We start from the raw sequence: 15,461 nt of genomic DNA, 5'->3' as shown, positions 1-15,461 counted from the left end.
TGGAGACAATTTAATTATGTATAAAAATAAGAGACCACACAAATGCCAGTTCAAAGATCAATCCGAAATAATCAGTAAATTAAAAGGAGAGAGCAAAACAACTCTGCAACCTTCAAGATCTTAAGTCTCAAAGTAAAAATTTGGACAATTAATTAAGATACAATATACAGAACAGCCGCCCCAGAGAAAAAAGGGAGTATCTGAGTAAATGTGATAATCTGAATTTTAAAGAAAAAAAGCCCTATCTCAAGCGATAATCCAGAAAAGACCAATCAGAGTTGAGCACCATCAAGGTAGGATGACCGCCATTTTGCTTTGCCGCGGTTTCGAAGTCAAAATTCCAAGTAAACTTTTCGCTGATTGTTGCGATATCAATAAGATTTATTTTTGCTGTCTAGCAACCTGTCCGAGTTTTTAGTAATACCTGAGGACGAGCTTCTGGGATTGGTGAAATTGAAAACTTTATAACTCGGTCATGTGAGCTTCAGGAAATTTTATTTTAGTCTCATGGAATCTCTTTTGCTGTCGGCACATGCAGTATAAGTGTCGAGATTTAAATTTTACTTATACATTATATTAAAAAACAGATACGGCATCTAGGCCGGATTTAATCATCATTACGGATATTTCTATGAAGTAATGGTAGGTAATTCTTTTGAAAGCACTATTATTTTACTATATTGTACATTATTAGCAAATTATGAGAGAATATTATTGTAATTATGTATTTTGCACTATTGTAGTTTGTTTTTTCAGTTATTTTGTGTTGACTTCCTAACTACGACGTGAAAACATGTTTTGCTCTGTTACACATTTTAAATCCGACAACAGACGACATAAAAAAATATACAGGGTGTAATCAAAATACGCGGAAACATTTTAAGCTGTAAACCACCAAGACATTTGAAGACGACTTGCACTGGCTGAAATTGCGAATTTAAAAATTCACAATTCACCTCATTCGGCTCGTGGTCGACGCCAACGAAGAGCAAATGAAAGTGTAATAAAAAAAGGATTACCAGGCAAGGAATTTAACACTGACACTGAAATGTGTCGAAAAAACATACAAAGCACTTTTACTTTTAGTGTACCTTATTCGCAGTAAATGCTTGATGCGTGATACACGATCTTCCCGAATTTGGGCACCAGGTGCCAAGATTCGTCCAGTTAATTCTTCTACCGTATTTATCTATATCGAATTTATTTCAATCTGAAGATCTTGGCGGCTAAAGCGTTGGACCGTTTCGTCCCATCCACATTTCAGGGTAGTTTTGGTCCAACCACTGCGTAACTTGGCGAGCATAATGTGGTGGTGCGCCATACCACATTCATTGCATGATGTCTAAGGGCACTTCAACTCAGGCAAAGTATCACGGAAAAATCTCAAAAATTTAAACCATTCGACAAGATGTGTGGTCCAACAATTAAATTATCAGTATCACTAACAATAAATAAAATAACTGTTCTGTTCCCGGTATAGCATTTATGCTTGAGAACCATCTCCGTAAATTGTAAAATTTGGCATTTAAACGATTTAATAACAAATACACTGCTACATTGCACCGTTTGTAAAGCTGCAACTACCTGACCTACGCCAACCCAACCTCCTATAAGAAGATCCTTTTTTGTCATACACGAGTGTATGTAAAAAGCGAGAGTTCGCTTTTCCTTTACATCCCAAAACGAGCCCTTTTTAATTTTGCATTCTAAAATTCCACAAAAAAAATCCCATTAATGGAAACTCTCACTTTCTAATAAATTGTGCATTAATTAACATTTGGTTAAGCGTAACTGATCGCGAAAGCTGGTACAACAAATGTCAGTTTACCTAATCCACACTCTCGGCAACAACCGATTTAAAATCCATTATGAAATTACGAAACCGATTACAAAAATGATTCAGTTTTCTGTGCGTCGACGAAACGCAAGCATCGATTTTTCACGAGATGCAACAATACTGAAACCATTAATTTTCCGTGAGAAACAAATTCCAATCTTCCAATCACGAAAGCACGTTCTCCAACGCAGCACGTTTACCTGAAGCGCCTGAAAACTTCACCTGAATCGTTAAATTAACGCGTCGCGATATGATCAGCCTTCAGCGAAGAGTCCTTCCTTGCATAACAGTAGCTGGTGCATTTCGTATGCAACACGAGTACGCATCTAGAAATTCAATTACTGAATCAGGAACAAGATGCCAGCAAATTGGGTAGCGGCCCATTTGGCACGAAACTTATCGGTATATTTTACAGCATTTACTATCGTATGAACTTTATTGTTTATTACGTACGAGTTCAGGGTTCGTTTCAGCGTAAACTTACACCGCCATTCCAGGAAACGTCGTCATTGCAGGATGATGGTACGGTACATAAAATCGCAGGGACGTGCCTCACAATCTGCACTCCGTTATCACAATTAAATCCTTCGACGTTGCTTCCGTTTATGATATTTTGTCAAACGCATACGAAATGGCCGCCACCGTTCGCAGAAACAAGGCAAAGAAACTTAGCCACCTGTTAAATTACCAGCCGGGTTAATCGGATATCGAAAGATTTTTGGGACCGTTCGGTTATTCGGGCCATTTCCGGTCAATGCAATCACGAGTTACAACTTTTAGGCTGAAAAAGTCGAGAAACGTGTTTTGTCATGAAACTGATTATAAAAGTCGTGTTATATTCTGCGGTGTGTAAACACGTTTTGTTAATTAAAACACAACTGTTAAGTTGTTGAAAAAGTGGCCTAAGTACTTCAGGTTGTCGCAAGTTTATTAACCGTGATCGAAATAAGAAATGTGGGAATCCGTCGTGTAATTAAAAACAATATAATTAATTCTAGTACAGATTAAACATTTCAAATTAATTGAAGTTTTAATGAACTTAATTTGAATTCCCAAACTGATTAGGATTTTTCTTGAGGCGACGGTCGAGAAAATTGTTGTTTAGAGGAGTAGCAGTCGTGCGTAAATTTAACGATAATTTGTTTATGCAAAGTCAAGAAATAATAACAAACAACAAAATCAACAACAGCAATTTACGACAGCGCTCCTCCTCTCACAAGATTAACTTAACATGGAAATAATAAGCTTTGATGTAAAACATCAATGAGAACGCGTGGGTAGCTGTAAATGGTTCTTATTATCAACAATCGTCACATTAGCATTAGAAAATTATAATTAAGTGTCGAGATAAAAACATCGAATCATCAAACGCGTACACCGTTATTGGGACACTAAAATCGAGTACCCAAAAATGCCGAGTACTAACAAGTAATGATAACGTTTAGTTTTTTATCGGTTCCTAAAGTGGTAACGATAGGTTCAAAAGTATCACTAACCAGACACGAGACTGATTTTCTGAAGAAATGTTAAGGTGGGTTCATCATATTGTACCACAATTATACAGCCAGAGCGCAGGAGGTTCACCATTTCAAAAGTTTGAATTGAGTTCATTTTTATTGAAACTAAATTCTTATTAGGTACATATATACTTTGAAAATGTGTCAAGTCGTCACGTGACAAAAATTTTACAATACTGAAATAACACTAGCAGATCAACGAGCATCCATCGACGTGTTTATTTATCGAACGTCCAATTTATTCTAATTTTAATTACACTGCAATGATGTACGAGTATGTGGTTAGAAAAGCCGGCAGACCAAAATTTTAGATACGTACGGTATTGTATCCACAAAATGAAAATCACAATACAGAATTTGAGAATAATTTGAATTCGTTACATAAAATAAATATAAAACAATACTCAATAAAAAAATCAATTCAATTCAAAATGCTGAATGTAAATTTGACAATGAAAATGACTATTGCTGAAACATGATACAACTCAACAGAGCCGCGTTTTGAAATAAAAATTTCAGCAAGATTAAACAAACTGTACAATAGGTAATATGAAATGGGCAACAGTAATATAATCTTCACAAAGTTAATTATTGATATCATGAAAAGAGTACTACACGTTCCATTTAATTAACCGAATAATTCATGTGTTATCAATTATCATTAATTCATGCACGTGTACTCGTACAGTGTACAGTCGTAACTCTTAAATAGTTAACCACAGTCGGATAGTTTGCATTTACTGTTGAATTTTCGTTAAGAAATAGTCTTTTTACTTCTTTACTTTCTTTAACTTTAGCGAGTTACCTATCCTGTTTTAAACATTTCACTTAAAGGCATTTACATAGTATAGCAGGACGTCTAGAAAATTACCTAATGAGATAAAGATTACATAAAACAATCAAAATAAGTGTGCAAAGTACAGATTGTACAGTTAGTTGTACAGAACGTCATCCCGAGAGAGTCTTCTAAAGTGAACTAATATTAAGCAAACAGATGATAAGTTGTTAAACTTTGTATCAGTAAATCATAACTAAAGAACAAGTCGTACAGGTATTCGTAAGTAGCGCACTCAGCATTACGCAAGAAAATTTATGAAAAAATATTGTTAATACGAGGCGTTAATGCGAACACGTACGGTAGAGACTGACTGAAAGGAATTATGAAAATAAGAAAGTTAAATAAAAAGTCTAGTACCAGCAGATCTGCAGCACCAGACAAAGTTATTTCAGCTTGCATTCTTGTACTCTTATTACATATTCACTTCTTTGGATTAAGTTTAATCTTCGTAACACAATTAACCCCCATAATTAAATTTAGAATCAATACTTACTGGTAGTGCAGATTTGAAGCTTTTACGCTGGTCCATTTCTCAAAATAATTGTTTGATACTTAAAAATACTGCCATAAATGAAAAAATAGTTATTTTTCGGCCTCCGTCTAAATTTATTGAATTTTCATCCGCCTGAATCGTTGAATTTTTGACAAATTTCATATTGTTTCCAGTACCGATTTGATGATTTTTCTGGGAGTAAATTTTGAATTGCACTTTCAGCTGTCCATTTAATATGTGCTGGTGTAGTAAGTGTCATCTATAATTACTGGCCTTATTGTTATTATTAGTAACACTGTAGTTACTAGTTATCAACTTTAATTATGTAAATGTCAAAAACACAAGCACTACTTGATTTTTGAATTTGAAATTTCAATCATTTTTCGTAATGGCCGATGCTGCCAATGGAAAAAAAAATAAATTCCCCATTCGATAATAATATTTTAACAGAAATTAGTTCTTTTGCTTTAAAAAAATTGTCGGCCAAAATATTATGTTTTACACGGCCAGAAACTGTTTTGCAAGTGCTTGCAATTGTAAGACCTCGGCTGACTCCTCGGACAACAAACCGTGCTCGCACTTGCAAAATGACAGTTTCTGGCCTTATGACAAATTAAATTGACGTTTTCATTTTAGTACTAATATGTGTTTTAATACAACAGTTAAAGCAGTTTATTTTATGATACATCATAAGTAATAAGTAAAATCATACAGTTCTTGATGATGGCGACGGAAAAAAATTTCATTTACAATTTTGAATATAAAAGAATTGCGTATTATATTAAGTTAAAAACAAATGTTTGAAATTTCTACTAACTGTGAGATTTGTGAAGAAACATGTTATAAATTTACATATTCACATTCATATTAATAATACACTGACAGCAAAGAACTCATCAGATGCCAAAACAAACATTTTTAATATTTTATATAATGTATTAGATTACAAAATCATTATAAACACGAAATTGTATTCTTTACATTTTCAGCGTGGTTCTGTTTTAGACCATTAATACGTAAATTACACAGAACCGAGCTCCTAGTGAAATCAAAAGCCAGATAATTTAATTAACAAACCACATAATTGAGCCTATCTTAGTGGAACTGTTACTTACAGTGAAACATAAATTAACTTCGTTTCAAGTGGTGACGTACCATCGTTGAATGACAACTCTTTTACAAAATATAAATAAAACATACAACAAAGCGAAGTAATGTTTTCTCATTTATAAATAACGATTGCTCCACCACGAATTATAAAAAATACAAACAAAGAAAGCATTCGACGATTCGGATTTTTCAAACCGAATTTAATTTAAAATTGGTTAATCCTCAAAAATGTTAATGAAATTGTAAAAGATTCGCCGACAGCGGTGTTTAAAAATTTAAATATCCGTGAAACGTTTGATCATTTAATTACAATTAACAGTTATGTTTACGTAAAAAATGTACGTTATAGGTATATGATTCCGGTTTAATTTAAATTGGAATTTTTAGTATGTGACATGATACGAGATATGAACGGACAATACTGGATCAGGGGTCATATTGGTTGTAAATCTGTAAACATAATCGGCATTATCAGATTTCAAAACGATAATGGTTGTAATAGAAAATTGTTACGTATGCGCCCCTATCGCCGAATAATTGCGGCATAATTAATGTTAAGGGCTAAAGACCACTATCTCCATTCCAATAAATTTTGGACGCATTATCATTAGGTACGGGAGCGTGCATCATTCGGTCCATTGTGAGCGCATTATTATCGCATCCATATGTTTATGACCGGCGATTGTTTGTTGTATCGTGGATACCAACCTTGCAAAGAACGCCGCCGCCGCCGAAGCCTGTGCCGACGTCCCCGGCATCCCATTCACGGCGAACGTGTACTTAGTTTCCGAATAAACACCAAACACAGCACTGTCATGATGCATCGCGGCCATCCCGCCGCCCCCTACATAACACGCGGTCGCACTCTGATACCCGACCACCCCTTTCACTTTTTCCGCGGTTCTTTGTGCGGAGGGTCTTTGATTTTTGGCCTTTGATGTCGGCCTGAGGGTGCGATTGTTGTTCGGGGCTCTGTCGTGGCTATCCATCTGTGGTCTGGTGGACGGCTTCCTGCGCCTTGCGTCTACTGCCGCCTGTGTTGGGGCAGGCACTGGAGCCGCCGTTGATCGGGATTTCGCGCGCCCATTCACCGCCATCTCCCACTCTCCTCCTCGTTGGGCTCTTCCGCAGCTTTGGTTCTGGTGAGACATGATGTGGCTGTAGTGGAGGCCATTCATGTTGCTCTCCGGAGGCGGTACGTATTCCGTGCTTTTTATTATTTCCATGTCAATCTGGAACAAATGACGGCACTTATTAGACATCTGTCGGAGCCGCCCCCGACGACCGCTGTCACCCTGACATATACTCGGTATTGGACGAAAAAACGGATTTTTTTTATCAGACAAATTTATACCAAGATCCCGGCTCGTGTTATGTCCTACGCTTTTTTACAACAGAGATTTCTTTTTATTGTGCACCAATCGTGTATCTTGCCTCAGTTTCTTTGTGTCAACAGTATTAGCTCCATATTACATCGTGTTTAACAATATGTTACGAATATTTCCTCCGTGTTAACAACCTTCGATCAATTTAACTTGCATTTACATCAAACAAGAATTCTTTCCACAAAAAAAGGTATTAATACTTATCTACGTCAGAGATCAATAAAGATAATTTTATTTCTCTAAAATATACTCATAAATAATTAATAAACTATATTGTCATCTTCGTAGAAGAATGAACGAGATCTGAATGGAGTAATTTTTTTCTGATAAGCTCCTTTTGATGTCACATCAAATGTCTGACTGATGCTTGGGATACGTTTCCTTATTTCATGCAGGAATTGAAAGTAATTTAAATAAAGAGTGTTGGAGCACTGGACAATCTTCACTCTGTGTGCATAAATCCACACAGGAAGAAGGTCATCAAAAAGTAATAATAATAATAAAGCCGCAACAAGAAATTACTCAGTAGCAGCTTACAATGGTGGCACTGCTGGCGTGATAAATTCGTGAATTATTCCTTGTCTTCTCTTGAAACGGAAGAATTAAGAAAGTAAAGTACGTATGTGTATGATTTCTGGCAGAAATGAGAGGTTAGTGTAAGGAGGAAAAGTGTGACAAAATCTCCTTGGAAAGCGTTTAATCGAAAAACTTTTTATACCATTCAGCGTTAAATTTATTCCTGAAAGTTGAGTATTTACAGGAAAATCAACTTTCCTCTTATTCGTGTGGCACGTAAAAAGCATATTCAGTTTTATATGCGCTTTTTAGAAAGTTTTATCCGAATTATATTTTTCATATACAGTCGGTTGCAAAAAAAACTCGAGTACATCATAAAAATCAAGAGCACTGAATTTTCCTATTTTAACACATGTAAATCAGGCTTTTCTGACTTTTAATGGCATGCTTTTTCAAGTAGGTTATGTCTAACACAAGGAATGTCATTAGGTCTGACGTAAGAAATGAAAAGTTTTGACATTTTGCTTGTCTTGGTAACATCAAAATTGACAACAAGAAGGATGAATTAAACTATAGAAAATTTGATGTACTCGATTTTTTTGCAATCGACTGTACAGTTGGTTGCAAAAAAAACGGGAACTGTCAAAATAAAATTGACACATTTTTACAATTTTTCCATAGTGTGAAACCTTCTTACGAGAGATAGGTTAGAATTAACGTCAAAATTCAACGACATTTTTTTAAATGATTTGATAGGTACCTGTTGTCAAGTAAACAACAAATAATGGAGAAAATCAAATTTACGTTAGGCAAGTTTTCGTTTTCCGATTTTTTTGCAGCCAACTGTACATCCCTTAATTACTTATATTACATGTTTTCAGTGGAATTAGTGATACGAGCGAAAAGTCGGCAGCATTGTTTAAAATATCCGATGGTCTGTTCGTTAATTTTAATTTCAAACTGTTTTAATTGAATTAAAATGAAATGTAACAAGTTGAATACATATTCTATTTTTTCGCTGGACAGATGTAGAAAAAAGAGGACTAATAATAACGGGCATGAGGGTAAATTTTCGACAATTTAACATGGTCGAAGAATATTTTGGCAAATATTTTGTAAATTTTTTCTGTTTTTCATCTCTGTTTAAAAAAAATTAGTCCAAGCAGATCATTTCCAAATTAGAATGTCAGCAAATGAAATTGTACTATAAAATTATCGTCAACTATCGATATCGATAATTATTGCACTAATAAACTTGTCATTCGTTGAAATTCAAATTCTGTAGCGATCTGATTTTTTTTTAGTGAAATAGGTAGATATTATTGACACTTTCCTTTGCTGATCTACTCTTAAAGGAAGAAGAAAAATTAAAATCAATTCACCAAAAACAAACACAATTTGCTGGACATGCATAAAATATTTGCGTCTCGTAAAATTCTAAATTTAAAACGATCAACCGCAAGAAAATTCGTGAAAAATATTTAAAAGGAGAAAATTAAAAAAATCATTAAATGTATCTATCAGTGTTCATTTAAATTTCCGGTCAAAGCTGGCGTTGGAGAGTCGATTGTGAACGCACCACTCGTGTAAAAACATAAAAAACGGTAACATTTAAACAGCTGATCCGTGATCCATAATGCGTAGTGCGTTCACAATGGACTCTTCAACGCCAACTTTGACCATAAATTTAAATGAACAGCGGATACATACAGTGTGTCAAAAAGTCTGGAAACACCCAAATGAAAACGTTACGCAAAATTTTTGAAAAAACTCGAAAGACAGGTCAATTAGTGTTAAAATTAGTTTTAAAAAAGCTTTCTGCTGTTTGTTCGGTCTTATCGATGACCTCGAAAAAGTTATTGTTATTTAAAAAAAAAATAGGTTTTTTCAGGAAATTTCTTATGTAAATTGAAAAAATTTTTGACCGTCGGGTAGACAATTAAAAGATCTATTAAAAACGGTACTAAAAATGCGACGTTGCCATTTAAAAAACCTCTGTCTGATAACATCATAACTCTTTCAAGGTCGTCAAAAACAGCAAAAAGATACCATCAACAGAAAGCTTTTTGAAAACGGTAGTTCACCTGTTTTTGCGTTTTTATCGAAAATCATTCATTTCTATTTTATTGGGGTGTTTCCAGACTTTTTGGACACACTGTATATTAGGTAGGTATTAATCAAAATTTTATCCCAAAAACTCAAGCTAATAAAAATTGATATTTTATTTCTTTCTTAAAATAAAATACTACTTAAGTATTTAGCTTTTAAAATAATAACGCAAAAACAGAATTGTTCTTACTTTTCCACATTTAATTCATAAAGATTTACCTTTAATAATCCAACTGTGTAAGAATTTGCATCGTAGAACAATAATAAACAGAGATAATCCGGTAGTGTGTACTTCTCAACAAGCTACAATTTCATTTTTCACGGTAAATATTGTGGAGAGTGTTTAAGAATCTCGTAATTACACGACAAGGAGCAACCGTCATAATTACAAAACACTTCATCTTTTAGACACACTTCAGTAATCATGACTGTTCACTATTTGCTGAACAATTCAATCAGACTGAATTTCATAAAATAAAACTTTCAATTGCATTTTTCCAATATTTCTTGTAGATTTCTTATTCCCCAGTCTCATGCCTGGCAAACTCTGTGACTAGTACTGTTTGTCCTGAAAAAACAACGTATCCTGAAACCAGTTGACCGAGCACCGAGAGAATGAAAAATTTTACATGCATTCTTCCAGTTGCAAGATTATGCAAACCTATTTAATTTGTCTCCAGACCACATGTAAATATTTACACGGCTGTGAATTATAGTCGGAATTAAAAGTTAAATGTGTTGAGCACTTTCATCTTTAATGGCAATTTTTTAATAGTTGTGTAAAAACGCGGCTAACCGCAATGTTTTCTCAAGGCGAAAAAGTTTCACGGAATCGCTCCAACAATAATAATCCCAACAAGAACAACTCCGCCTTATAAGGATGACGAGAAAGTCGAGTGCACATATTGTCTTTATCAAATAATTGCGCAGCCTTTAAAAAGAAAATTATGTCATTCGGGGTTTCTGTTGATATTCCATCTTGACCGTTACCCGTTCCGAGCATTTTTTCTCGCAAATATTTGCGAACCTTGTCCGATTAATAATCGTCGGATTGGAGGAATTACCGAGTCTGCGAAACGAAAGTAAACAAAAAACTTCTCGCCTCCGCCCCGAGTCATGCACATTGATCAAAGGTAATGGCCGAAAACGGTTAAATGCAGCCACAAAAATCCAAACAAGCTTTTTCCTTTTCGTACATTCCGGCGACCACGAATGCACGCATCAAACGAACAAACAAATTTGTCAAAATGTCAACGGAAAGGGAGACAGCGAGACCGTTTTTATACACACTGTTTGGCCAATTTGCCAAAGTTCTTGTAATTTTTGTTGTGATTCAATTACGTTGATTTATTCGGTCGCTTTAATGGCCGACTCGCTCATTTATGTTGTTCACGACTCGCTGCCCCATCTGACTCACGACTGTAAATTTAGACAATTGTTGGAAGATTCTCGGGGACACGGCGGACCCATGCGCGACTCCCGGCAAATCGCCGGAAATACTTATGAAATTGATCCTCGGAAAACTATTACGGAAAATGTGCAGTGTCATAGCGATGCGTGCGGCGGAGCGTTCCGAGATGTGAGTTTTTGTTTGAAGTTGTATAGATAATTGAAAACCAGACTTTAGATTGATTATTGATCTCCCATGACTCGCTCTTTCACAATACGAATTAATTGTTGTAACAGGAAAATAATCGGCCGGAGTGATTTATGACCGCGGTGATGGTGGGAAGATCATTGTGGATGAACAAGCCTTCGTTGACGCTGCATCCAGTATTTTTGTTCGTATGCAGGTGATGTTTCATCGAGCCTCTTCTACAAACTTCCTAATTCCATCATTATTGCAATTCTTCTTCCGAATTGTTCTATCAGAAGAATTCTATCAATCACTCTTAGTGTCAGTTCTCTGGTCCCTACTGAAGTTTACCCAACGTCGAGGATTATCCGGATTTAGAACTCACAATGTTGAAATATACACCTATCAATCAAACACTTCAATCGATTCATTACCATCACTGCGATATGCGTTGCACCGATGCATCAATACCTAATTAAATGTTTATCCAGGTGTCCAGGCCGGTCTTCGTAAAGCTCGATTTTCATCATCCCAACTCTCGAAGATTTTAATTTAACTTTCCCTGTAATATACTCGAAGATACATGTTTCTATTATGAGCAGAATAATCTTTAGTGAGAGCTCCTCGCAAAGTTTTATTAATTTCCAAGTTTCTAACGATGTAAGACTCTTCAATGGACCGGGATAATTATTTTCCGGGACGTTTACAGATAAGATTAAAATAATAACATAAGAGCTGGATAATCTGCCGCACAAAAATTCTCCTTATGCATATACAATCAAAACGTCACAACCCAGGCAGTAAATTCCATACTAACGTGATTAAAGGATTTTGAAACAGGCCGTAAGAACCCTCCGGTTGCACCCTCATCCACCGGATGCAGAGTAAGTGAGTCAAGTACCACCCCCGCCCAACCTATCTGCCGCAATCTCGGATTCACCCTGATGTCATCACGCCGAACACAAATTATTACACTTCCGGTCCCTTTATCGCAATCTCGATAAGTAATATTAAAAATAGTCGAAGAATTGCGACGGTGTGGGGTGAGCATTCGGGGTGCAAAACGTATCCATCAGCGGCCCCCGAGGGCGGATCGGTGGTCACGGTTGTGTTTATTTAATTTAGTGCGCACCCTTGGTGCGGTCACCATATGGTTTAATTATGAAAAGATAATAAAATTTTTATTCGGGGGTGGGGACGAAGATGCGCCTGAAAACTGCTGATTTCCAATCATAATACGCGTCAAGCTCCCGAAACCCACCCCGTCGACTTCCTCAATAACTCTCCCCTAATATTATTTTCATTCCGAAACATCAATTTCTTCACACTGTGGTGTAAAATATGATTTTATGTACACCCCGCCAAAACGGATTACAGTTCGTGAGCCGGTGCTGGATTGGATGAAAGAAACTTGATATTATGGGGGGCTGTAAACTTTTATATAAGAATATTTTATGGAAGTTTTTTATACTTCTGTTTGTACCTACTACTCGAGGCGAGGTGACTTGCGATGGAGACGTTAACACTTTGGAGAAATACCGTAGTGATTATTTTCCCCCCTTGAATGCAATTTATCAAGCATTAAAAAGAAGGAGGAAGTCAATTACTGACGAAAAATGGTCGAAAATCGGCGGTATTGTGACATTTTTTAGAGTAATAGCCCAAACTATCACTTTATCCTTAGACATCTAGCGGAGCGAGAGAAATGGCCCATTGAGCACTTGCTAAAGTAAAGCTGCCGATAGAAATACATCATGGACCAAGCAAAATCGGGAGGGTGCCCCTGTACGGTCACCTAATGACGCTAGGCGTCGTTAAGATGGTCTGTTCTTATTATGAGGCTGAGTCAGTCTCGGGCAGCAGTTCCAAAAATATCGAAGAGCTGCGCTAGCGCCACAGACATTTCTCTTTTGATTTCTTTTAATGGTCTTTTGCGCTTTCGAGGTACGAAAGAGACGACAGAACGACACACCCACGAAAAAATAAAAATGTGTCATTATTTTTCCCCTTCATTTGACAGTAGGTGCGAAAGCAAAAATTCAAATCAACATTGTTTGGGCTAATTTTGTAACATAAAAATTCAACGGATTTCCATTTGAAATGTACTAAATGCATGATTTATAAACCCCGCAACTTCACATGAACAACAGAGAAATTCCAGGGGAAAAATTTAGATATGAACACAAAAAGGGTGACAGCTTACATTTTACAGTTAAATATTTCGACGATGCGAGGGATTGTTGGTAAACACGCGTGAATTTTACGGGTTGTTTTCACAAAATTTTATCGAATAATTTGAAGAAAGTTTTAACGGTTAAATAAAAAATGTATGAGTTTATCGAAATACTAATCTCTACGATTCAGTATCTAATCTGCGAGACCATATTTAACGGTGGTGGCGTTTTTCGTAAATTGAATATAAATTAACAAAAAGATTAATGTGCTCTGCATGTATTATTTTTTTACTCGAGGTGGTATCTACAACGTTTTTTTTTGTGAAAACACTACTGCTTCCGAAAACATTCGTGATTTTATGAACCCACTCGACGACTCAGAATTTGTTAATAGAAAGGTTGCAAAAAAAAAACAGATTTTGTAAGAAATTAGTCGTTGATTAATATTTTTGAGAAGAATTTAGAAGAATGCTAAGATCAATAGTGAGTGATTTGTTAAGAAATACAAAGGTATTCGCAGGACGAATAGTCCTATCAGAAGCACACAATCAGAATTTCAGAGAATAGCATGATCGAATGCCTTTTCTTAAATTCTTTCATTAATTTAAGTCTAATTCACTGTATAAAATTTTTGTTCGATACCTCCCTGGAAAGTGACTCTTTATCCATAGTTACCAGTGGGTGAAAGTTTCTCTCTCGTTCACTTCACTTTCGCTCATCGTTTTTCGCCCACTGTCTTTCACTCACTGGTTTTCATTCGCGCATGATTTTTTTAATTTTTTCCAATTCTTCCTGACAACGTAATTTTGATTTTTTAGACAACATTTGGTACCTCGCGGCACTTGCCTCTCCCAGAACATCATCAGGAACATATAACTCTTCATCATCCGTTTCCACAACGTGTACACAACCACTTTATTGACATTACAGAACGTTTTTTATTTTGTATTTTTTTCCATAACAAAGATCCGTCCAAAAATGTGATTTAGTTTTATTTAAATTTTTGAATACAACGTTACAGACTCACTTTCTAAAGAGGTATGGAACAGAACCAAATACAGCCCTCAAGAGTAAGGCCACTTTCGTTCACTTGAATTGCATCGTCCACGAAGCGCAGCTGAGCGTGAACTAAAGCTTTGCCTTCCTTATCTCCAAAAAAACTACTTTAAATTATTAACTACAGCTTCTAACCTATTACAAATTTTAATTTATTCAACCAAGAAAACTACCTAACTTTTTCAGATTTATTAACACATATTTCTAATGAATATTTTTGAATTGCATTTGAAATTCATGGTGGAATATTCGAATTTCTTTGAGTGACGTTCAATTTTTCGAACAGTGACAAGCGTTCGAGTATTCGTTCGGAATATGCGTCAATATCTAATTTAAAGATTTAACTTGTCTGACATTAATATTTGAGTATGACGCTGTACAAAGTAAAGTAGACATAGAATTTTAATATCCTGACGTATTTTATTTTGACTAATAACGTATTCGAACGCGAATATATAAATAAATGTAATATTCATGCGACTTTCAGGAGCTATTGCTCCAAACGGTAAATAGAATACTTAATAGGGGTACCTCTAAATGCAACCGAAATGGACGCTGTTAAAAATTTTAAACACAATTCCTGGTGTTAAATTGCGAAAAGGTTCACTTCGAACAATGTCCCTCGGCTAGATATCGCTCTGTGTTTTTATAGCGATGCACATTTCGTTCAATAAACGCGCCGGAAAAAGACGACGTAACTGAAATAATAATCACACGATTCTGTGAATATTGCATTTGTGCGATGTTTTATTTGGAAACTCTGATCTGGTCACAGTCGCCTTCACCCCGCCATTTAACGTTGGCAATAAAACTTTCACTCGGCGTTTATTCTTTAGTGGTCTCCCTTGTT

At 35.7% G+C, this 15,461-nt stretch overlaps 1 protein-coding gene across 2 annotated transcripts in view; it reads right to left on the bottom strand.

Annotated features, from left to right (window-relative positions):
- Window positions 1-15,461, bottom strand: part of LOC138133792 (kinesin-like protein CG14535) — a 234,738-nt gene that overhangs the window by 166,319 nt on the left and 52,958 nt on the right. For both annotated transcript variants that reach the window (XM_069051748.1, XM_069051749.1), the window contains exon 4: window positions 6,504-7,027. In XM_069051748.1, coding sequence (XP_068907849.1) covers window positions 6,504-7,027 — 524 coding nt within the window. The remainder of the gene's footprint in view (window positions 1-6,503; window positions 7,028-15,461) is intronic.

Source organism: Tenebrio molitor, chromosome 6, assembly GCF_963966145.1.
Source record: "Tenebrio molitor chromosome 6, icTenMoli1.1, whole genome shotgun sequence".
In the NCBI taxonomy this organism is placed as follows: domain Eukaryota; kingdom Metazoa; phylum Arthropoda; class Insecta; order Coleoptera; family Tenebrionidae; genus Tenebrio; species Tenebrio molitor.
Note: the sequence above shows the minus strand (reverse complement) of the source record. Positions and strands in the feature narration are given on the sequence as shown.